Source organism: Cyclopterus lumpus, chromosome 18, assembly GCF_009769545.1.
Source record: "Cyclopterus lumpus isolate fCycLum1 chromosome 18, fCycLum1.pri, whole genome shotgun sequence".
In the NCBI taxonomy this organism is placed as follows: domain Eukaryota; kingdom Metazoa; phylum Chordata; class Actinopteri; order Perciformes; family Cyclopteridae; genus Cyclopterus; species Cyclopterus lumpus.
The window spans coordinates 3,695,514-3,718,191 of record NC_046983.1 but is presented as its reverse complement, the minus strand read 5'-3'; the positions used below and the strand labels follow the sequence as shown (position 1 = coordinate 3,718,191).

At 41.8% G+C, this 22,678-nt stretch overlaps 2 protein-coding genes across 4 annotated transcripts; one reads left to right on the top strand and one right to left on the bottom strand.

Annotated features, from left to right (window-relative positions):
• Positions 1-4,600: 4,600 nt before the first annotated feature.
• On the bottom strand, positions 4,601-8,451 carry si:dkey-171c9.3. 2 transcript variants are annotated; one of them, XM_034557669.1, is made up of 2 exons: positions 8,213-8,451; positions 4,601-5,508 (listed from the first exon to the last, which is right to left on the bottom strand). In XM_034557669.1, exon 2 carries the CDS (start codon positions 5,500-5,502, stop codon positions 4,618-4,620), a length of 885 nt encoding a protein of 294 aa, XP_034413560.1. In that variant the 5' UTR covers positions 5,503-5,508; positions 8,213-8,451; the 3' UTR covers positions 4,601-4,617. The 2 variants fall into 2 exon arrangements, with proteins under 2 accessions (XP_034413560.1, XP_034413558.1); XM_034557667.1 differs by having other exon boundaries at positions 8,108-8,218.
• A 1,620-nt stretch (positions 8,452-10,071) lies between these two features.
• On the top strand, positions 10,072-16,082 carry ccnb3 (cyclin B3). 2 transcript variants are annotated; one of them, XM_034557661.1, is made up of 12 exons: positions 10,072-10,199; positions 10,445-10,581; positions 10,858-10,941; positions 12,303-12,427; positions 12,512-12,677; positions 12,784-12,882; positions 13,003-13,095; positions 13,282-13,419; positions 13,749-13,904; positions 13,991-14,140; positions 15,131-15,261; positions 15,348-16,082. In XM_034557661.1, exons 2-12 carry the CDS (start codon positions 10,501-10,503, stop codon positions 15,415-15,417), a joined length of 1,293 nt encoding a protein of 430 aa, XP_034413552.1. In that variant the 5' UTR covers positions 10,072-10,199; positions 10,445-10,500; the 3' UTR covers positions 15,418-16,082. The 2 variants fall into 2 exon arrangements, with proteins under 2 accessions (XP_034413552.1, XP_034413551.1); XM_034557660.1 differs by having other exon boundaries at positions 10,442-10,581.
• The last annotated feature ends 6,596 nt before the right edge of the window (positions 16,083-22,678 follow it).

The window sequence follows — 22,678 nt, the reverse complement described above, 5'->3', positions numbered from 1 at the left end:
GGCCCACAGAGGGCTGTCAGAGGGCTGTCAGAGGGCCGTCAGAGGGCCCACAGAGGGCTGTCAGAGGGCCGTCAGAGGGCCCACAGAGGGCCGTCAGAGGGCCGTCAGAGGGCCGTCAGAGGGCCGTCAGAGGGCCGTCAGAGGGCCCACAGAGGGCCGTCAGAGGGCCGTCAGAGGGCCGTCAGAGGGCCCACAGAGGGCCGTCAGAGGGCCGTCAGAGGGCCGTCAGAGGGCCCACAGAGGGCCGTCAGAGGGCCGTCAGAGGGCCGCGTGACTCTTTCTATGGATCAGACTTTTACTACAAAGGACCAGATTCAAAGGGGGTTGACGCCAAGTCCAGAGTGAGACCTTTGAGGAAATCAAGTCCGAACTTTTGAGAATATGCAGCATTTTTTTGGCCCGAGAGATTTCTTTCTGAATCCCAGCCAACAAAGCCGGTGTGGTCCAGACAAATGTGTTGAATCCACCTTGGGCCTGCACCACATGTTAAAACCATCGGTTCCCCTGACTGGGACTTGACATGCCCAGTACAGATCTCGGCCAGGCAGGGAGATGCAGTGGTCTGCAGGTGAGACCGAAGATAATTTGAACTGAAATAAATATTTAAAAAACAGACGGCTAAATCTACAGCAGATGAAAAAGACTGTCAAATACTTTCCGTGTACGGTTGTTATGATGGATTTGACATAGTTTGGGGTTTGAAGTTGAGTCATTGAGGGCAGATTCTTCTGCAACTGTCGAAAGTCTTTGTGTGGATGATTTTTCAACATCTCAAGGTCATAAACTGCCAAATTCCAAAACAAAGTTTGCAAGAGCACGCGCGATACTGATGCCTCTTGCCGAATGTATGCACGGACAATTATCCCAGTGAGATTCTTCTTTCAACATCTTTGGGAAAGGCCTCCAAAACAGAGATGCCGAAGCCAGAATGGGATGTTTCGCTGATTCAGTGTGACATTCCATCTAAAATCGGCGTGAAACGAAGTCTGCAGTCACTTACAATGGATTCCAATGGGAAAGTTAATTGTGAAAATATGACTAGGCTATATGATATGGATGGATAATGGTATTATAATGCCGGAACGACTGCCACAAAGATAAGACGTATCAGATTTTATAAGAAAAATAATGAATGTTTGTAATAACCTGTGATCCCAACTCTCAATAGCACGGCAGATAAAAGAAATGTCAGTTTAGTGCTAATTATAAATTGTCATTGTGAGCATGCTGACTGGTTAGCCAATATTCTACGTTCTGTAGAAATATATAACAAAACGTAACCTTTCTTCTTGACTCTATAGTGACTAAGGTACAAAAACAATACACAGCCTCTTGAAACCTATTATAAGTTCAATAGGAAGGTTGAGTCTGCATTCTTCACTCTGCAAGCTTGCTGATCCCACCTCGCTCAGATTTATGAATTTGGAGCCGGTAGCCAATGGTTCCCTCATAGAAAAGACCCAAAGGTGCACTCAGCAGCTCCTACGCTGACGCTGAAAATAAGTATCAGACACGGCTCGCGGATCACTTCCAGACTTTTTTGTTTGTCGGTTTCTATTATGTTGGAAACTTGAGGCAACCGCACGCACGATTCTTTTCTGGTAACGACTCCCTTTACACCCAAAACCGGAAGCTGCTGTAGAACGTTTGACGGTGAAACCGCATCGCTCGAGGGCACGTCAGTGCGAGTTTCTATAAAGTTACGACCTCCAAGCGCTTGCATTTTGTTCTCTCTGGCGCCGCCTGTGGCGACGAGCAGTAATTGCATCGGTGTTTGCCGATCTCACTTCCCAGAGATGGACAGTCGGGATTTATTTTTCTTCTTTTGTGAATGTTTCGCCAAAGGATCAATGGATCAAAATAAACAGTCTTGCAAAAGCTATAATTCCCCTTAGCTCTATGTAGCATTTTAGCATTTTTCAGATTATTATTATTATTATAATATATTTTTTTACTCCCAGTCCAGCATCAAACAGCAGACAGACAAAGTTAGCCACTAGCTGGTGAACATAGTAGAGCATTTAACGGCTAGCTAGCTCAGATATTTTCTAGCTAGCCAGATATTTTCTCTTGAAGAGTTCAAATTCGTGGACCGTAAACCGCATTTTAAGTTTGTGCTAATGTTGTGTCTTTTGGATATGTAACTAAACAACTGTTGTAACTTCATATTTCATATTTTAGGATCTTACTAAAACACCTTTTCACCAAGTAAAGGGGGCCTCAAGATGGTTCTAATGCACCATGTTTGAGGGAAACCTGTGATAACAATCTGAGCCCCTCGGTGGTGAAAAACAAACTGTTTTGGTGTACGCACATTAACAGAGAGGAGTTGCCGATATGATCACATCGCAGCCAGTTCATTGGCTGTTGTCTCCTTCACTACTGGACCAATGTCAAAGATTCTTGTCTCTATTAGTCATTGCGACACAAAAACATGGGAAGATAGTTTCCAGGTTGAAACATAGCAAACGCCTCCCCAGATCCATGACACATACTTATAATGGTGATGTATGGTGTCTGTTTAGATATACTCTTTACATCAGAATATGTTTAATCTAGCTGGGTTTACAAAACAAAGAGATGAAGTACATCTCTCTGACATTTATTTCCCATTCTAGTTTGTAGAATCCCCCCTGCTGTGCATCCTCTGTGTGTCATCACGCCTCCTCGCTCAGTCTCCCTCTCTTTCTGGCAGCCAACCACCTGACAACACAACAAGCATTTCTCCAGATGTGTGCACATGTGTGTGTGTGTGTGTGTGTGTGTGTGTGTGTGTGTGTGTCCCCTCTGACGCCACAGCTGTCCACCCAGCCCTGAAGCCTGTGTGTGTGTGTGTGTGTGTGTGCACGTGTGTCAAGTCGGTCAGTGTCCCGTGGTGAGGAAACATAATGGTGATGAGCAGTGGGAGTTAAAAGTTCAGACTAAGCATTCCATGACATATTATGTATGTGAGCCAAGGGACTCTCACTCTCACACACACACACTCACACACACACACACACACACACACACTGCTGGCCGGTAAACGTGTGTGTATTGTGCTTCGTTCGCATGCATTTCTGGCATTCAAGTCTCAACAATCTTTTAAAAAACAGCAGTAAGAATGCTTTCAATTTAGTCAACTTTTTCTTACCCGCAAAAATGTAAAACAGGTTATGTTTAATGTGTTCATCATCCCGGGCCTGATTCATGCTCTGCATGAGAATGAAGTGGAATGAGACCAGAGGTGCAGCAACGCACTCTCTAACGGGAATGCCGTATTTCGGCAAAAGATTTGACTCCAAAATAACCAAGGGATGAGTCATTTTTGCACTTCTGGTTCCCCCGTCGAGCTGCTTTTTTTAAGTTAGGCGCCTGAAAAAAAAGCCTCTGGTTTAAAACAAGCGTCAGAGATTTGTGAGTTTTGTGTAAGTTTTTGTTCTCGTGAGCCAAAAAAGACGGTTCCAAACAAAGTGGCTGAATGAGACGACTAGACCCCCTTCACAGCCTCGCACTCATATAACCGTGTTATAGTTTGATCAGAGCCAAACGTTAGCGTTTGTTTACTTTGATTTAAAAATTCAAAAATCCTAAAAGTGGTATTCATTTGTGAAAATTCAATGGAAAATGTTTACATGTAACGCACACATGCAGACATTAAACTGTGAACCCGTTCTCTTCAATCTAAAAAGTGTGTTTGAGTGTATGTGTTGAATAACGGATGACTAAGAACAATAAAACATTTGTTCACGGTTCACTTAAGCTGCTATTTCATTGAGTTTGGCATTTGCTGACTGTTACGTTGGCGGTATACTTTGTTTAATAGAAGAAGAAAAGTAAGGAAAGGAAGAAAAAAAAATTCCTTCTGCAGGATCAAATCCCTGTTGTGGTTAACGGCTGCCTCTTCTCCTGGATCTGCAATCAATAAGTAAGTGGGTATGAAAATTAGCTTCTTTGGAGCCAGATTTTATCCAACATGCCACAATTTATCTTCGTCCTGGGGAGGAATGCATCACTGAATCTATAAAGATTTCAAGGGAGATTTAAAGGGGAAAATAACCAAGTAACTTCCCAGCGTCGCACTCGATTATGAAGCCGTTTAGGGGCTCATTTTAGTTGTGGTCGTATTCGAATGAATGCAATTTCATAATTTGTCAGAGTTGTGTTAGTAAAAGTTATCTCGGTGAAAAACAGTGATGAAAAAGTAAAGTGCAACAAATGTTTAAAAATAAAGTTTCTATTTTTGATATTGACAATATAGGCGTGGATTAAAAAAAAGCAAAATCAAGATAAACAACGCAAGTTATCTACAATGCACATTCTATAAATAAAGCCTTAACAAACTGCCATGAATATTTATAGCGGAGGTTAACCTCTCGTATAAAATACTGCTCCTGTAATACCATCTACAGGACAAATACGGTTATTGCAGTTGGATCTCAGTGAGTTGAGTTTTACTGCCAAAGTACTTTTTATCCATCTTGGATTATGACCACAGAATATACAGCTTGCACAATAAACCTGTCATTGAAAGCGCCACATTTTACTTTTTCTATTTTTTTTTAATCTCTGGTCAGTTTTTGCAATAAAAAGCAATATTTCACAATCATACTCATATGGGTGAGATTTCACCAGACTTTATTGAGAAGTTAAATCGACGAGCGTTTTAGCTTCGTCGAGGGAGGAGGTGATGATGGTTCCGGCCAGTTGGTGGGCCAGTAGATGAAGATGGCTATCCTCGGCTATCTGCTCTCCGTTTTTATCACTCAAGACCGAGTCAACGATGTTGCATGAAAAAGCCTCCGCAAAAGCCGCCATCTCGGCTCCGCGGCGAGAACCTTCTTCAAAATAGTCCATTGCCGAACCTTCCGTGGAGAGCGAGTGCGTCAGATGCTCCATTGACTCCACCTGGGGGTGGCTGGTGGCCCAGTCCTCTTCGTCCTTTGGGGTCGGCGGAGGGGTTGAAAGCAGGTAAACCTTCGCCAGGCCTCCTTTCAGCTTCCTGGAGAAACTGCGTCTGCTCCTCTCGAGTTCGGGGAGGAGAGGCGTGGGCGGAGGGGCGTCGGGGTAGTCGAGGGATCCCCCGGCGGGGAGCCCCGGGTGGGACAGAGATGGGTGAGAGTGCTGGGTGTCTTTGGAGGTCTGGATTTCTTTGCCTGGATTCATCTCTGTGGATCTTTCGCTGTCGGATTTGTCCATGAAGGGCCTCTCTTTTGCCGCTCCACCATCCATCTTCCCCCAAGCTGAACCCTCCAGATGATCCGCTACGTTTGGACTGCTAAACACTTCCCTCAGAGCGACCTCAATGACTGCGGAGGCTAACTCTTCGGCTAACATCTCCTGGTTCTGATTAAATCTGGACGCCTGGCACTCCACCTCAGGTCTCAGCGTCTCTATTTGGCTTTTAAATGACTGGATTATGTTCTCGGACATATTTTGGGCAAACTCCTCAAGGAGGTGGCTCCTGTTGAGGCCTTCCGGATTGGGCCCTTCCACCGTTTGATCAGCACTCACTGTCGGCATTGGATCCTGTGGGGACAGAAGCGATAATCTTAGTAAAAGCAATGACAATATTGCCTTTCCTGGAGCCTCTATTCGTTTTCCAAGAAGAATTTGTTGAAGGCCGGTACAAGGCGAAGCACAGACGAGTCCAAAGAGGGTTTGAACCGCTGCCTTGCCCCTATAATTAGTTTAGTATTTTTATTATATTTTTATTAGGGTATTGCTTGCCAGCGTGTTCAGTCAAAGCCAGGCAGGATGTAAATAGTCTCCCTAATTGGTGTAGCATTTAATTCTTATATTTTAAAAAACGGTTTAGCACTTGCTTTAACAAGGTTATAAAGTACTTTCCAGAAAAACAACAACAAAATAATACAGAACTATCAACAGAGGGTCATGAAAACAAAAATAAGGGTAGGATAGAATTAGGAAATATATAAAGTGGCCAGGGAGGGATGATAAAACCCAGCAACATATTCACTGAAAATATAAATGATGCTAATGATGTGGCATGTATGATTTTAATAGGCAGTCTGGAGGCTGTTAATAGCAAAGGCCGATCTAAGGGAACGCCAAGGAACATACAGGGTTGATAACGCCTTGATATATTTTGGAACAATTTAAAGCTTTAAAAGTGATCCGTCACTTTTTTTTTTATCAATATGGAGCATAACTGGCCGCCAGTTTACGTTGGCTTGTAAAATATCATTTGTCATTAGTTAGAGTCGAGGAGAAGGATGCCAACGGTAAGTGCATTACAGTATTCCAGGTGAGAAATGATAAAGTATACAGTATATAAACTACCAAATATAATAGAAGAAGACAAAAAGGATCTGATTAGGGATTCCTTTGAGCTGACTGAGCAACAGTCTTGTTTAAATAGATCAAATATTGCATAAATATTGTTTCAGTCTCAAATATACCGAGAGCCCTCGCCTGTTTCAGATTAGAGAAGAAATAAATCAAATTGAAGGAATGTCAAAATGTATGTGTAAGAAACGGCAAAACAGAGCGCACTCAGGACAGATGTAAACAGGGGAAGAAAACAGTCTCTGACGGAACAGAAAGTCCCCTTTGAAGCCTCCGACGGAAAGTAAGATGGAGGCCTCGACCACAGCCTGACACCATATGAGCTGTCCGCCAGCCAGAATGCGACAAGCAGGGAATGTACATGGCGACCTGACGTTTTCTCTAAACTCAGTTTAGAGACCATCTATGTTTGATAATCGTCTCTCCACGATGAGAACAAACGTAAATGGAGCGAAGCACACGTTACATGGAGTGTGTAATGTTGTTTATCTCTGACGGCATCTGTACCCATTTCAACACGATGGAGGAAGGAGCTCGGTTAAAAAAAGAGTGTCATTGCAAACAGCTATGAATGTGAAGGAACATAGAAACTACTTTTAAGTAAAAAAATGACTTTTTTATGTAATAGTTTTAAATAGTTTTTGAAGAGTGATATTCCCTGATTTGCCTTCTTCTCGTGAGAGTTCGATGAGAAGATCGATTCCAACGTTGATATTGAACTTGAATATTATATACTGCGATGCACATTTTCAGTTTAACATTTGCACGCGACAGCGGAAGTTGGCTAACGTAATAGCGGTTAGCTGTATTTGCTAACAACATTTCTATCGTTGACCGTTTTGTCTTAAAAGGTGTAAAAGGTTCTCTAACTAGCAGACAAATGCGTTAATGTAAAAAAGAAATGATGATTTAAACAATAGATAATATGTATTTTCACGTCTTTCTTTTAACCTCCCCTTGTTAACGTGACTTTATATCACCGTTGCTAAGTAGACGAGGTTGTATTTTCTTGTGAAACTGAACTCAACACCCTCAACAACTTCCTTATCTTCTTCTTCTCTGTACGACTACTATTACTGTAAAAGGCATTTTGTGGCCATCTTGGGATCAAATTGAGCCCAATTAAATTGAATAAAGTTGAATTTAAAAGCAATTCCTCGAATGCAACTTGAGTTTCTGAGCTCCTTCGTGCATCACCTTTTTTTCACGCAACTTCATACAACAACGATTCACACACAATTATATCGGACCACAGCCGGAGTTCAAGGGGAGGACACGAATGAAGCGCAGATGTGGAACAAAATACAGATTAAAGCAGGAATGTTTTCTCCTGGCACGCAGTCTGACTTGAACAATCCTGATGTTCATAAAATGAAGATGCCACATTATTCCTGTGGTTTCTTGTAAAACCATGTTCCAACATAGTCTGCTGATCATGATGGTACTTAACACAGCTTGTGGTCTTCCTCTAACATCCCAAAAACCTGCACAAATGACAATAAGGGCCTTGCAAAATGTCGTATGTCTTCCACACTTATTTCCGTGTTTCTAATGAAATCCAAAGGGAGTTTAAAAATAAACTTTTGCTCATAAATTACAGAAAACGTCTTCACACTGGATGATCTTTTTCTTTACGATATTTAAAGTTAACCTTTGTCAAGCCTGCGCAGATAAGACCAGAGATTTAGTGCTACATAAGTAGATACAAAACAAGAAAATATATATAAAGGATTCCTGGCAAAAAAATTGCTTTACATAAAACATTAAGGATGATTTAGCACAGCATATGAAAGGAGGGCACCTCCATGATTTACTTCACCTGGCAGAGGCAGAATTGCATCTCAAGGACCAACTGGATGAAGATTAAAGCAAAAAAGAGTTACGTAAATGTGCCACAGACTATCTGCAATGCAGTCAAACTTACCAGCTAATAACGGCGGTTCTCTGTTTGGTGTCTCCGGTGCAAATGAGTTTATAAGGAAACAGACAGACGAGCTCAACCACTTCCTGTATGTGTGTTGGTGAGAAAGATGGTGTTTGTGTGCGAGCGTAATTTGACATCTTAAAAGCGAATGCATATACGGTACATTACCGTAAACCTGCATTTTTGGGTTTACAGAAAAGTCATTCTGCCCCTTGTTATCTTTTCTACGGTTCACGAGGTCGAGGCGATGAAGAGGGGGTGACGAGGGGGAGGAAGAGGAGGGAGGTGAAGCAACACAGACCCAGACCTTCAGCCAAATACAGCGCTTTTGTGTTTTTCACTCCAGTTTGATGCACGACAGCCCTGCGGGATTTTCTGCGACGCACTTTGTCCACGAAACACCACGAATTCTGCGTCCAAAGATCTTTTGGCAGCTTCAACTGAACCCCCGAGAATTGTGAAGTTATTATCATGTTAAGGCATTTCTGGCTCGGAGGGGTGGAGATTAAATAAAGCATATTGCACCGCGTGAAGCAACAACCGAGACATGTTTGTTTCGTTTTTGGAGTTTAATGAGACGTGACGTGCATTTTTAAAGGCTGCTTTCATTGATTACATACCTCTTTTATGGCATTAATAGTGCTTTTTGTTGGTTCTAAATTGGAAGAGGATTGAAAAGGAACTCAAGCAATTTAATTGCTCTCCTAAGCGAGACTGAGGTACACTCTATTCCAGATTTCAGACAAGCATCAGAGAAGAGTTATTTTTCCAAAACTGCAAGCAGCTGGATGGATGTTGGTCTGCCAGCCCCCCTCCCCCAACCCTGTCAAATGGGATGGAATGACCCTCTATTATCCAAACTGTTGCCGTGGTAACTCTGTGTTGTTGGGTCCCAGCGTGCACTTTCAGGAAATACTTATCTCAGTGTCAGTGAGCTCGATAAGTTACATTTATTTTACGGGTCATTTCAGTCGTTAATTACTGCCGAAAGGAAAATCATTGCATGCCAGACCCGCATTACACAAGCATACAATTTAAAAAAAACTAAGGAATGTATATATATATATATATATATATATATATATATATATATATATATAAAATTTGTTCTACTCTGCATTTGACAAATACTCTTACCTCAAGGCCAATTTACTGCATCCATGGTCTTCATCAAGAGATGGAATGTGCAGATGTAATGATTAATAAATATCACATCATTTAAGATGTAAAACAGCACATTTTCTGCTCCAGAACATAATACAACCTTGAATCCGTAGTTTCAATTACTTTGCAGATGATGAACATTTATTTTTAATAATAATAATAATATATAATATAATAATTTGACTGAAAAACTGCATACAAATTAAAATAAAAAGTAGAAAAAATATGTATGATCCTGAGCACTGATGCACATAATGTATGTCACGTGTCTGTCCTGAAACCATCACCATCACGAGGAAAACGTCAATAAAATACCGTTTAAACTGCCATGTGCCGGGATGGATGTTTGAATATCCCACCCGCTCCTCCTTCGAAGGTGCGTTTGATTTACGGATACGGAAGCGATATAGGTGGGCGGGTTTTTTCGGGAAAAGTAATTTTTTTAAATAAATACTTCTTGTTATCAACGAAACAAAATACAAAATAAAACGTAATAATGTTTTTTTGTATACAATCAGCTGTGTGTGTATTTGTTTTATATATTTTTAAGTCGTCAGGAAACGCTCCGCGCGCAGCCGTTGCCGTGAAACGAACGCCACCTTCCTGCCAACGGCATCCCTGGCGGCCTCCTGATTGGTCCGCCTGGCTCAAATTCCAGCCAATGGGAACGGGGCGCAGCACATTCGGATCCGCAGCTGAAGCACTTTTTGTTTGAGCTCTCGCCTGCAAAGCAACGCGGCGGACTTTGGACTATTCACAACAGATAAATGCACTATTTCCTCTTTACGGAACCGAAACGAACCGACAGCAATTACTAGACACGGTAAGAAGAATTAAAAAAAAAAAATATGTATAATAATTTCATCTCGATATTGTACAAGAAATCCGTTCATGTGCGAAAACACACACACACACACACGCAAACGTCACTTAAAAAAAAGAAGAAAAAAAAACATCTTTATATTTAAAGCTATGTAAAACTGCAACACGACACCCATTTCTTTTATCCTTTTATTTTTTAATACCGGCCCGCCTTTTTTTCCCCTTCTTTTTAAATGTATTTAGCAGATCAAAGAGGAGCCGCTGCAGAGTTTGTGTGTGTGGGAGAATAAAGGAGAGCAGCCATGCCTCTAACGAGGGGGAAGAAACCCGCTTTCACTGCGGGGAACAAGATCCCCAAACTCAATGCCACGAGCGAGAACCAGGTAACGCAGCTATATTCATAATACTTATGAATGTTTGTTCAAATAAGCAGCTTCCATGCAAGAGGACGGGCTGTAAACAAAGCAGACGTTGCAGCATCTGTTCCTCCAAGTTGCATGACCTTTTTAAAAATAAATCAAAAAAATTACTATATTGCTAAAAAAAATGCATGCAACTTTTGATTTATTTATTTTTTGCATTCTGCATGCATGTGATTTCATTGTCATTGTTATAATACCGTGTGTTTTAAGCTTCCTGGTGTTGTGTGTGTTTTGCAGGAGGAAGGCCCCCAGGTGAAGCGGTCCTCCTCTCCTCCCCACGGGGCCCCGAAGAAGAGGACCGCGTTCATCGACATCACTAATGTAAGCTCGTCCGACGGGTTGGTGGGTTTCGGATTCGGGGGTCACGGCACGCACGAGTGGAGGTGGTTTGAGGGAACGAGAGGAGGTGGTTTGAGGGAACAAGAGGAGGTGGTTTGAGGGAACGAGAGGAGGTGGTTTGAGGGAACGAGTGGAGGTGGTTTGAGGGAACGAGAGGAGGTGGTTTGAGGGAACGAGAGGAGGTGGTTTGAGGGAACGAGTGGAGGTGGTTTGAGGGAACGAGAGGAGGTGGTTTGAGGGAACAAGAGGAGGTGGTTTGAGGGAACCAGTGGAGGTGGTTTGAGGGAACAAGAGGAGGTGGTTTGAGGGAACAAGAGGAGGTGGTTTGAGGGAACGAGAGGAGGTGGTTTGAGGGAACAAGAGGAGGTGGTTTGAGGGAACGAGAGGAGGTGGTTTGAGGGAACGAGAGGAGGTGGTTTGAGGGAACAAGAGGAGGTGGTTTGAGGGAACAAGAGGAGGTGGTTTATGGGAACGAGTGGAGGTTGTTTGAGGGAACAAGAGGAAGTGGTTTGAGGGAACGAGAGGAGGTGGTTTGAGGGAACAAGAGGAGGTGGTTTGAGGGAACAAGAGGAGGTGGTTTGAGGGAACAAGAGGAGGTGATTTGAGGGAACAAGAGGAGGTGGTTTGAGGGAACAAGAGGAGGTGGTTTGAGGGAACGAGAGGAGGTGGTTTGAGGGAACAAGAGGAGGTGGTTTGAGGGAACAAGAGGAGGTGGTTTATGGGAACGAGTGGAGGTTGTTTGAGGGAACAAGAGGAAGTGGTTTGAGGGAACGAGAGGAGGTGGTTTGAGGGAACAAGAGGAGGTGGTTTGAGGGAACAAGAGGAGGTGGTTTGAGGGAACAAGAGGAGGTGATTTGAGGGAACAAGAGGAGGTGGTTTGAGGGAACAAGAGGAGGTGGTTTGAGGGAACGAGAGGAGGTGGTTTGAGGGAACCAACATAGTTGCCAATGGCCACCTTGCAGCCCTTTTCTCAGGATCCCTGTTGATGCACATGGTTTGATTTCTATAAGTTTCCAAACGGCAGCACACGGAAAATACATACATTCGGTTAGGCCCCCCGCATGTCCTTAATATATTAAAACGTCTTTGTGACGGAGAGCAACAGAGCAGTCTGGAAAAAGCCAACCTTTTTTAAAAAGAAAAATTTAATAACCACCCAAAATATCTCTTCTATAATATTGTATTTTACTTGATGTATAAATGCAATGTGCATCCCGACTACCTTGAGCTGTGGGTCACATACGTTGCACCTTTTTATTTAAAAATAGAAAATAAAAGCTTGTTTACACGAGTCTTCCAGAAAGTTGTTTGCCGCCTCCTCACGTTGACTGTCGCTCCAACAGGCTCACAAGGTCCACATCAGCCTTCCGGGGAAGAAGAAGAAGAAGGAAGCGGCCGCGAAGAAGCAGGTGAAGAAGACGAGCGCCGCCGCCTCGTTGTCCGCGAAGAACCACGCCAACCTGACCAAGTAAAGCGGCCGCGCCTTCACCTCCTTTCCTCTTCGTCTCCTTCGTGTTCTTTCTTTTCATTTGCGACGTCTCTTCGTCTGCAGGTCTTCGTCGGAGAGCTCGGAGGACACGCCGGCTGAGAGAGAGGAGGAGGAGGAGGAGGAGGAAGAAGAGGAGGCGCAGACGGAGGCGGCAGCTCCAGTAGAAGAGCTGGTGGCTGCCGCGCCGCCTGCTGCCGGCGAAGTGCCGGCACACCTTCAGAAACAACAAGTGAGGGGAGATTCAAGGAAGCTTCTGTTCTGGGGAAAGTTGTTGTTGCCTTTTTAAAAAAAAAAAAAAAGAATTCTTAATTATTATTTTGTACTCTTATCTGTAGATCCCAGCGGAGTTTGACATCGACTCTGAGAACTCTGAGGACTGTTACATGTGTCCAGAGTACGCAAAGGACATCTTTGACTACCTCAAACGGAGAGAGGTGAGCCCGACCAAAACACTGTTGTGTGTGTGTGTGTTTTTGAAAAGGCTATTTTTAAATGCAAAAGGTCGTCTTTTCTGTATTTTCATCTGGCTTCTCTTCCGTTCCCGCCGTCTGCAGGAGAAGTTCGTCCTCCACGACTACATGTCCGATCAGACCAGCCTGAACCCGGAGATGAGGGCCATCCTGATCGACTGGCTGGTGGAAGTGCAGGTGGGTCCCCCTGCTGGCCGCTTTGGGAACTTGTGGAGACGAGAGCTCACGTTTCACACGCGGATCAATTCCAGTTTAAGCATCTTGGTGTTTTTTTGCTTCTTCTCTGCCGAACCGTGAGATTTATGATCCAGAACTTAAAGTAAAACCAGCGCTGATTTAAATCTTTTATTCCCCTGTGTTCAGGAGAACTTTGAGCTGTACCACGAGACCCTGTACCTGGCCGTGAAGATGGCCGACCACTACCTCGCCAAGACGCCTGTCCACAGGGAGCTGCTGCAGCTCGTGGGCTCCACCACGATGCTCATCGCCTCCAAGTTTGAGGTAAAGACGCCCGGCTCGCGCTGCACAATCGGGAATATTCTAAAATCACCACAAACGAGACTTTATTGCAGTCTAAATATTAGAAGAAATAAATCCGGTTTTCTTTGCTTTTATTTGGGTGGTATTTTTTAATTTTTTTTTATTTACTCTGGTTAAACTCTGCATGGTTAGTGGAATTTATTTTGACAGGAAACCTGAAGATTAAGAAGCTTATTGAGCAAACACGAAATGACAATAAACCGTAAGACCTTTTTAAAAAAAAATGACCAGGAAGGAGGAAGACTATTAGTTTTTTTTTTCTCCTAACTTTATTTTGGCGGTCCCCGTAGGAGCGCAGTCCGCCGTGCGTCGACGACTTCCTGTACATTTGCGATGACGCGTACAAGCGGGAGGAGATCATCTCCATGGAGGCCAACATCCTGCAGACGCTCTCCTTCGACATCAGCATCCCCATCCCCTACCGGTTCCTCAGACGCTATGCCAAGGTGTGTGTGCGTGTGTGTGTGTTCCTTGAGCTCTTCACACACTCTTTGACCTCGTCCTGAGTGTGTTTGTCCTGCTGCCTCCGCAGTGTGTGAGCTCGGGGATGGACACGCTGACTCTGGCGCGGTTCTACTGCGAGATGAGTCTCATGGAGATGGAGCTGGTGTCGGCGAGGGGCTCGCTGCTGGCGTCCGCCTGCCTGCTGCTGGCGCTGGTCACCAAAGACCTGGGAGGATGGGTAGGTTCACTTCACTCGGTTTAAAAAAAAAAAAAAAATAGATCTTCTGTTGTGATTCTGAGACTTTTGGTTATCCGTTTACCCTCAAAGGTCGCTGGTGGGATTTGAAAAGCATGTTTTCTTTCAACAATCCTCAAAACGTCACCGTTAATCACACGTAACAATGTTACGGTCACCTTGTTGTCGTGCAGGGTTTTTGATTTTGTTTTTTAAATTTTAGTTTGACGTAAAAATAAGAATTGCTATCTTAAGTGCTTTGAAGCTGCATTCTCTCTCCTGAGCACCAGGGGGCGACTCCTCTGGTTGTATAGAAGTCTATGCTTCATGTTTTAAAGCTGCATTCTCTCTCCTGAGCACCAGGGGGCGACTCCTCTGGTTGTATAGAAGTCTATGCTTCATGCGTTAAAGCTGCATTCTCTCTACTGACCACCAGGGGGCGACTCCTTTGGTTGTATAGAAGTCTATGCTTCATGTTTTAAAGCTGCATTCTCTCTCCTGACCACCAGGGGGCGACTCCTCTGGTTGTATAGAAGTCTATGCTTCATTTGTTGAAGCTGCATTCTCTCTGCTGACCACCAGGGGGCGACTCCTCTGGTTGTATAGAAGTCTATGCTTCATGTGTTAAAGCTGCATTCTCTCTCCTGACCACCAGGGGGCGACTCCTCTGGTTGTATAGAAGTCTATGCTTCATGTGTTAAAGCTGGATTCTCTCTCCTGACCACCAGGGGGCGACTCCTCTGGTTGTATAGAAGTCTATGCTTCATGTGTTAAAGCTGCATTCCCTCTCCTGACCACCAGGGGCGACTCCTCTGGTTGTATAGAAGTCTATGCTTCATGTGTTAAAGCTGCATTCCCTCTCCTGACCACCAGGGGCGACTCCTCTGGTTGTATAGAAGTCTATGCTTCATGTGTTAAAGCTGCATTCCCTCTCCTGACCACCAGGGGGCGACTCCTCCAGGTCGTTTTAAGGGTTCTTTGTTTGTGCTTCAGGGTCCCGTCCTGCAGTTCCACTCCGGCTACCAGGCGGCAGACTTGGCGCCCGTCGTCAGGAAGCTCCACGAGGTGCTTTCAGCTCCGCCCGACGATAAGCTGAAAGCCATCAGGCACAAATACTCTCACAAGTAAGTTTAAAACATAAAACTGTAGTGAGAGAAATGCACAAGCAGCTTCACATTTTAATATTAATGGGATCGTCAATATCTTTCAGGGTGTTTTTCGAGGTCGCGTCCCTGCCGATGGTCAACAGTGACATTTTGGAGGAAGCTTTATCTCAGTGAGGCCCCCCCCCACCCCCCCTCAGACCCCCCCGTGCCAGTCCAATTTGAGTGGAAATATTTCCAATTTCTCCCTCCAAACCTGTATATAATTTGTGAATATGTTTAATATTTATACATGTGGTCTTTCCTGTCTTTTTATATACTATTGGAAATAAATCTTTAATTCCAGTTTGTGAAAAGAGCTCTTATGGGCATTTGTTTTCCAGAGGTTATGCCAGTTTATTGTGCTACGGTTGATTTTAATGGCTTTTTTTTAAATGGCATTTCAGTGCACATTTGGCATTGTTTTTTTTTTTTATAAGAGGTTACAAAGGAAAAAATTAATTAATGTGCCCTGTGTGTGTGTGTGTGTGCGTGTGTGTGTGTGAGAGAGATTTAAAAACATGTTTTAAGATGATGCTACGGTGAGATGTCAGTAAACACTTTTCATGGTGAATTATGCACCAGTCCAAACATTTCTATAGGTTTTCCTACATTGTGTGTGTGTGTGTGTGTGTGTGTGTGTGTGTGTGTGTGTGTGTGTGTGCGCGCACATACGTTGTACAGCGTTTATCATGTTATTATCACTATGCTAATTATTTGTATAAAAGACGACCGCACGATGCTATTTCTAAATTGCTGTCGTGCACGCTCTTAAAATAAAGTTCTTTTTGTTTTTTTAAAAATGTGTTTTGATAAAAATGTCTTTTAATCATTTGTGTTACACGAGTGGTTTAATTTTCTTCTGTTTTTATCTTGATGCATCCTTTTGAAACCTGCCGTGTGGTTGCGCTGGGCGGCCACTAGAGGTCAGTAACGCACCACTCTTTGTCAAATGTTCCTCCAGACTTTAAATATTTAAAATATTCAGTTCCTCTTGAAACTCCAACAGATTATAACACTGAAGACGTGAATTAACTGTCTTGTTACAGCCAAAAAAAACATTGTATTTTATTCACTGATTTAATTGTGACATTCGTTCTAGTTTTCTTCCATAAAGCGTCTTCCAAAATAAACATTTAGGTGTTTGTTTTTACTAATTTGTATTTTTGCGTCTGTAGATTTCTCTCTTAGAGAATTTGTAATACACAATATAATTTATCTTAATGTTAGTAAACATCTGGAAAGTTTCTTGGTATCTATTAGTTAAATTCTTAAAGATTTATATAGAAGTCTATATAAATGACTCTACTTCTCTTGATTTATTCCCTCAGTAAACATTGTAAACATTAGTTTTTGGTCTCAATCTCTAGTTTCAAGTCTTCTTCAATACAGCGTGATGTTCATTTAGTAAATTATGGTCATTTAGAGTCAAACAGACCATAAAGTAAGGTATGCTTTAGGGGTGGGGCTACTGTGATTGACAGGTCCTGGAGTTGTTTGTAAACTTTTACTCTTTCGCTGTGGGTTTTCAATTCATGAAACACTTTTAGTCGCCTTGGTTCGGTTGCACTTAGCTCCGCCCCCTTCTCGCGTCACTTCTGGTTGCAAAAAAAACCAACATGGCCGTCGGCCCAAAATGCAGAAAAACCTCCGTCCACGCATCCAAAAAGGTGACGTCGTGGTGACCGCGTCCACTTCTCACATGCGGTCTATGAGCTCAAATATTTAATTTAGAGTTTTATGGACTGTTTGTTTTGTTTTTACGTGTTTTAAATGTTTAAAAAATATATCTAATAAATATAAAATCTGCTCCGAGCCAGTTTAATTTATTTGATCACATCGTCGGTTTAAACGGGTTCTTTTATTCTGCTCCTAAACTTTAAGTCTCGAGTTTGTGGCCAAACTTTCATAATTTAAACCGCTAATAAATAAAAGTCTCGTGAGGCTTATTTTCCTCCTCCAAAGTCCTGAGATGACAATCGTCGTCGTAGCAGCTTCTGGTCTGAAGAGATTTGTACGGATCAATAAGTCGACCAGATGACAGCTCTGATTCTTAACACCCCCCCCCCCCCCCCCCCCCCCCCCCCCCCATACAGGGAGGTAGAGGTGAGTTTTAAAAGCACATTTTGCTCTTAAATTCTCATCTTATAGATACAAAAATGTTTTTGTCTGCAAAATCCATCTGTGAGGGATTTAAAGATTTTCATAATATTCATTTAAAAAAATAAATAAATAAAAGATGTTTTATTAACATGAATAACCTGTAGCCTTGAAAAATATAAAGTATGTTGTAAATGTATCGTAATTTCCCAAATATCATATTTCAACAGATCCAATCGTTAAATTCAAGTGGAAACGTTGAATGAATGTTTTTTATGGAAACTCCTTATTCAATGTAATAATGTACTTTAAGTGTTGAAGATTGTTTGTAGGAGAAAAAGAAGAAGACACACACACACACACACTATGGATCCCTGCCAATTCACAATTCAATTGCCCATCATCTCCTGCTGCAGCTGCACCCGGAGACTTCTGAGCCCATTCTTCCCGTTATTCACTCGATCAATTAAAGTGATTGATTGGCCGCACTGTGTGTGTGTGTGTGTGTGTGTGTGTGTGTGTGTGTGTGTGTGTCCCTAAATCTCACCCTGAGACACAGATCCCAATAACTCAGTCTGATTAAAGTGTGCCGGTGGAGATGGTGCCCATTCTGCCAGTGCAGATATATATTTATATATATGTATTTATATATAAATATATATATTGATCAGCGGTTCAGGCTTTTCACTCTGTTATTCTCACGTACAAGTCCTAAGTTCTCTCTGCTGAGGTCTTCATGTCTCCAAGTCCTCGGTTCTCTCTGCTGAGGTCTTCATGTCTCTCCAAGTCCTCGGTTCTCTCTGCTGAGGTCTTCATGTCTCTCCAAGTCCTCGGTTCTCTCTGCTGAGGTCTTCATGTCTCTCCAAGTCCTAAGTTCTCTCTGCTGAGGTCTTCATGTCTCTCCAAGTCCTCGGTTCTCTCTGCTGAGGTCTTCATGTCTCTCCAAGTCCTAAGTTCTCTCTGCTGAGGTCTTCATGTCTCTCCAAGTCCTAAATTCTCTCTGCTGAGGTCTTCATGTCTCTCCAAGTCCTCGGTTCTCTCTGCTGAGGTCTTCATGTCTCTCCAAGTCCTAAGTTCTCTCTGCTGAGGTCTTCATGTCTCCAAGTCCTCGGTTCTCTCTGCTGAGGTCTTCATGTCTCTCCAAGTCCTAAGTTCTCTCTGCTGAGGTCTTCATGTCTCTCCAAGTCCTAAGTTCTCTCTGCTGAGGTCTTCATGTCTCTCCAAGTCCTCGGTTCTCTCTGCTGAGGTCTTCATGTCTCTCCAAGTCCTAAGTTCTCTCTGCTGAGGTCTTCATGTCTCTCCAAGTCCTAAGTTCTCTCTGCTGAGGTCTTCATGTCTCTCCAAGTCCTAAGTTCTCTCTGCTGAGGTCTTCATGTCTCTCCAAGTCCTCGGTTCTCTCTGCTGAGGTCTTCATGTCTCTCCAAGTCCTAAGTTCTCTCTGCTGAGGTCTTCATGTCTCTCCAAGTCCTAAGTTCTCTCTGCTGAGGTCTTCATGTCTCTCCAAGTCCTCGGTTCTCTCTGCTGAGGTCTTCATGTCTCTCCAAGTCCTCGGTTCTCTCTGCTGAGGTCTTCATGTCTCTCCAAGTCCTAAGTTCTCTCTGCTGAGGTCTTCATGTCTCTCCAAGTCTCTCGATGGACCTCTTTGAAGCTCGCAGTAAGCTCCCGTTATTGTTCAGCAGAACCTCCGGCGGCATGAACTCCTCTTCAGCTCCACTTCCTGCTTCCTGTTGAGGAAGAAGAGACGAGCGTGTTTGTTGTGAGTGGATTTGGTTTTGAATAAAAGATTGTGACAACATCAGGGAGGTGAAGTAAATATAGAGCATCAATAAAATAAAATACTTTAAATAAATAAAGTACTTTAAATGAATGAAATAAATATCATACATCATTTAAAAAATTTAAATAAATAAAATACATCAATAAAATAAATAAAATAATTTAAATAAATAAAGTACTTTAAATGAATAAAATAAATATCAAAAACCTTTAAATAATTTAAATAAATAAAATACATCAATAAAATAAATAAAATACTTTAAATTAAATAAATTAAATAAAAATTAATTCGGGGACAGTCGTAAAGATGAGAATCTGACGACAATGACGGTGAAACATACTTTGTGTTTCAGAGGGTTTTACAGTTGTGTGTTCGGGGATCAATACAGTCGAAGGTGTTGCATTAAACTTGTTGCATCCTGACTGAGCATGAATCATAATTTCTGAAATCAATATTTTCATTTTCAATAGCCAAAGTCTGCAGTTGTGTGTGTCAGCCGCCATTAGCATTCCCCAGCTGGACGGAGAGGAAAGATGGAAGGTGGGAAAAATAGATGAGCCAAAAAAAACAATAGAGCGTCTTTGGAATTGGCGCACGTGTGTGTGTGTGTGTGTGTGTGTGCGTGTGTGTGTGTGTGGGGATTGAAGCGAGCCGCATGAATATGGATGCAGCGTCCGCGGCTGCAGAGCCAGTGAATACATCATCAGAGGCGGCTTTTTAGAAATGAAAGGAAAAAGGTCACTTTAATGCTGCCGCAAAAAAAAAGAAAATAACAATAAAAACATCTCAATTTTAAGCCGGTGATGGATGAAAACACCAAAACATGCATTTTTTTAAAATAAATGTTTTTTTTTGAGGTTGTAAATATGTTTCCAGCTTTTGTTTTCTTATATGTATGTTTAATAATTATCTATTTTTTAATTGCAATGTTTGACGTCGACATTTAATGCAATTTATTTAGTTGCTAAAATATTTGATTGAATAAGTGATTTTACTGAAAGCAACGTTAGTCGTGTGTAATATTCAATCTTTCTGGCGCTTTCCGCTCCGGCCGGAACTTTAATTATTTAAAGTGCTTCAACTTGAACTTTCTGTCGAACTCGTACATTTTTAAAAGCTCCAATAAGAGGAATAACTTTGACACATTTTGTCTGTTTAAAAAAGCCAGAAGAGGAGGAAGAGATCACATTTAATTGTCTTTTGCAGCCCGTCGGTGTGAAACTGGGATCTAACGTCTTTAAGCAAAAATAAAGCATCAGTCATAAAATGTTTTTTTTTAAATATGCTATAATATAATATAACACTTCTTTTCTTTTTACTAATTGAGACACGAAGATGCTGAATGAGAAATTGAAACGAAAGGGATGGGTGGTGGGGGGGGGGTTAAGACAGCCAGTTGCCATGGCAACGGATCGGGTCACCTGTTACTTCTTTCCATTTCTTTTTTGAGGTTGCGTCAACTGCTGGTGAGGAAGGATTAGTTTATTTCTCTGGTCGTCTTTGTGTTTTTATGAAATACGTTCTTCCTCCCCAGAAGTTAGAGATTCTCTTTCCAATCAAGTCGTCGTCTTCGCTCCTCGTCCCGAGGACGTCCCGTCGCCTCTCGCCTCCAAAACCTCTGAAAGGTTATTTCAGCTCTGCAGCCGGAACAAATCCCTCTGCTGTCATTCCCCTTTTTTATTTATTTATCTATTTGTTTCTGTTGGATATTGCATCATTTCATCACCTCACTTTGTATGAAGTTTGTTCTCCAAACTGTTGTCGTTGTTGTTGTCATTTGACCTTTTCTGCTATATAATGACGCTATATAATGACGCTATATAATGACGCTATATAATGACGCTATGTAATTGTGCTATATAATGGCGCTATATAATGGCGCTATATAATGGCGCTATATAATGGCGCTATATAATGGCGCTATATAATGACGCTATATACTGGCGCTATATAATTGTGCTATATAATTGTGCTATATAATGGCGCTATATACTGGCGCTATATAATGGCGCTATATAATGGCGCTATGTAATGGTGCTATATAATGGCGCTATATACTGGCGCTATATAATGGCGCTATATAATGGCGCTATATACTGGCGCTATATACTGGTGCTATATAATGGCGCTATATACTGGCGCTATATAATGGCGCTATATAATGGCGCTATATACTGGCGCTATATAATGGCGCTATATAATGGCGCTATATAATGGCGCTATATACTGGCGCTATATAATGGCGCTATATACTGGCGCTATATAATGGCGCTATATAATGGCGCTATATACTGGCGCTATATACTGGCGCTATATAATGGCGCTATATAATGGCGCTATATACTGGCGCTATATACTGGCGCTATATAATGGCGCTATATACTGGCGCTATATTTTTGGGTGTAAATGTATTTGTAAAAAGATAAAAAGTGTGATTTAAAAAGGTTTTTCACATGATATTCTGACTATACACACGACACACTTTCTTTTCTTTCTTCTGACTTTTCCCACGTGAGTTGGTCTCAAAACTATAAGCACCTATAAGTAAGTCATTTTCATCCATTGTTTCCCTTTTGAATATGCTCCTGTGCATCCAAAATGAAGCCGAGGCTGAGATTTGACACACATCTCCGTGTCAAAAGGTCGCGACCTCCTGCACACTGAGACAGTCCCGTCACTCGGTGTTTGTGGTCATCCTCGTGGAAGAAAGAGCGACGATCAGTGTATATTAGCCCAAACACACACACACGCACACGCACACACACACACACAAACACACACACACACACTCCCAAGTCGGCTTTGTCTAATGAGCCGCAGACAAACAGAAACTCGGTGTAATTAGATGTTTAAAGAACTGCGAGGAAACCAACGCAAAGCCGACAAGAGCCAACGCTTCTGAGGGCACTCAAACTAATGAATATGGCAGGGCTGTGTGTGCGTGTATATATATATATATATATATTTGTTTACATATATATGTGTGTGTATAAATATATATATATACACACACACATATATATATAAATATTATATATGTATATATATGTGTGTGTATGTGTATATATATATACAGTATATATATAATATATATTTGTTTATATATATATATGTGTGTGTACATATATATATACAGTATATATATATATATTTGTTTATATATATATATGTGTGTGTATAAATATATATATATATACATACACACACATACATATAATATTTATATATATGTGTGTGTACATATATATATACAGTATATATAATATATATTTGTTTATATATATGTGTGTGTATAAATATATATATATATATATACATACACACCCACATATATATAAATATTATATATATATATATATGTGTGTGTATGTGTATATAAATATTATATATACACACATACATATAAATATTATATATATATACACACATATATATTATATATTTATACACACATATATATATAAATATTATATACATATATATATATATATATATATATATATATATATATATATATATATA

Excerpts from the sequence above, each read along its gene's own strand:
- ccnb3 (XM_034557661.1), top strand. The coding sequence starts at position 10,501 with ATGCCTCTAACGAGGGGGAAGAAACCCGCTTTCACTGCGGGGAACAAG. Across the intron at positions 13,905-13,990 it reads TCCTCAGACGCTATGCCAAG|TGTGTGAGCTCGGGGATGGA; the intron begins GTGTGTGTGCGT and ends CTGCCTCCGCAG. Across the intron at positions 15,262-15,347 it reads AGGCACAAATACTCTCACAA|GGTGTTTTTCGAGGTCGCGT; the intron begins GTAAGTTTAAAA and ends AATATCTTTCAG.
- si:dkey-171c9.3 (XM_034557667.1), bottom strand. The coding sequence starts at position 8,128 with ATGCAATTCTGCCTCTGCCAG. Across the intron at positions 5,509-8,107 it reads TGCAATTCTGCCTCTGCCAG|GATCCAATGCCGACAGTGAG; the intron begins GTGAAGTAAATC and ends CTGTCCCCACAG.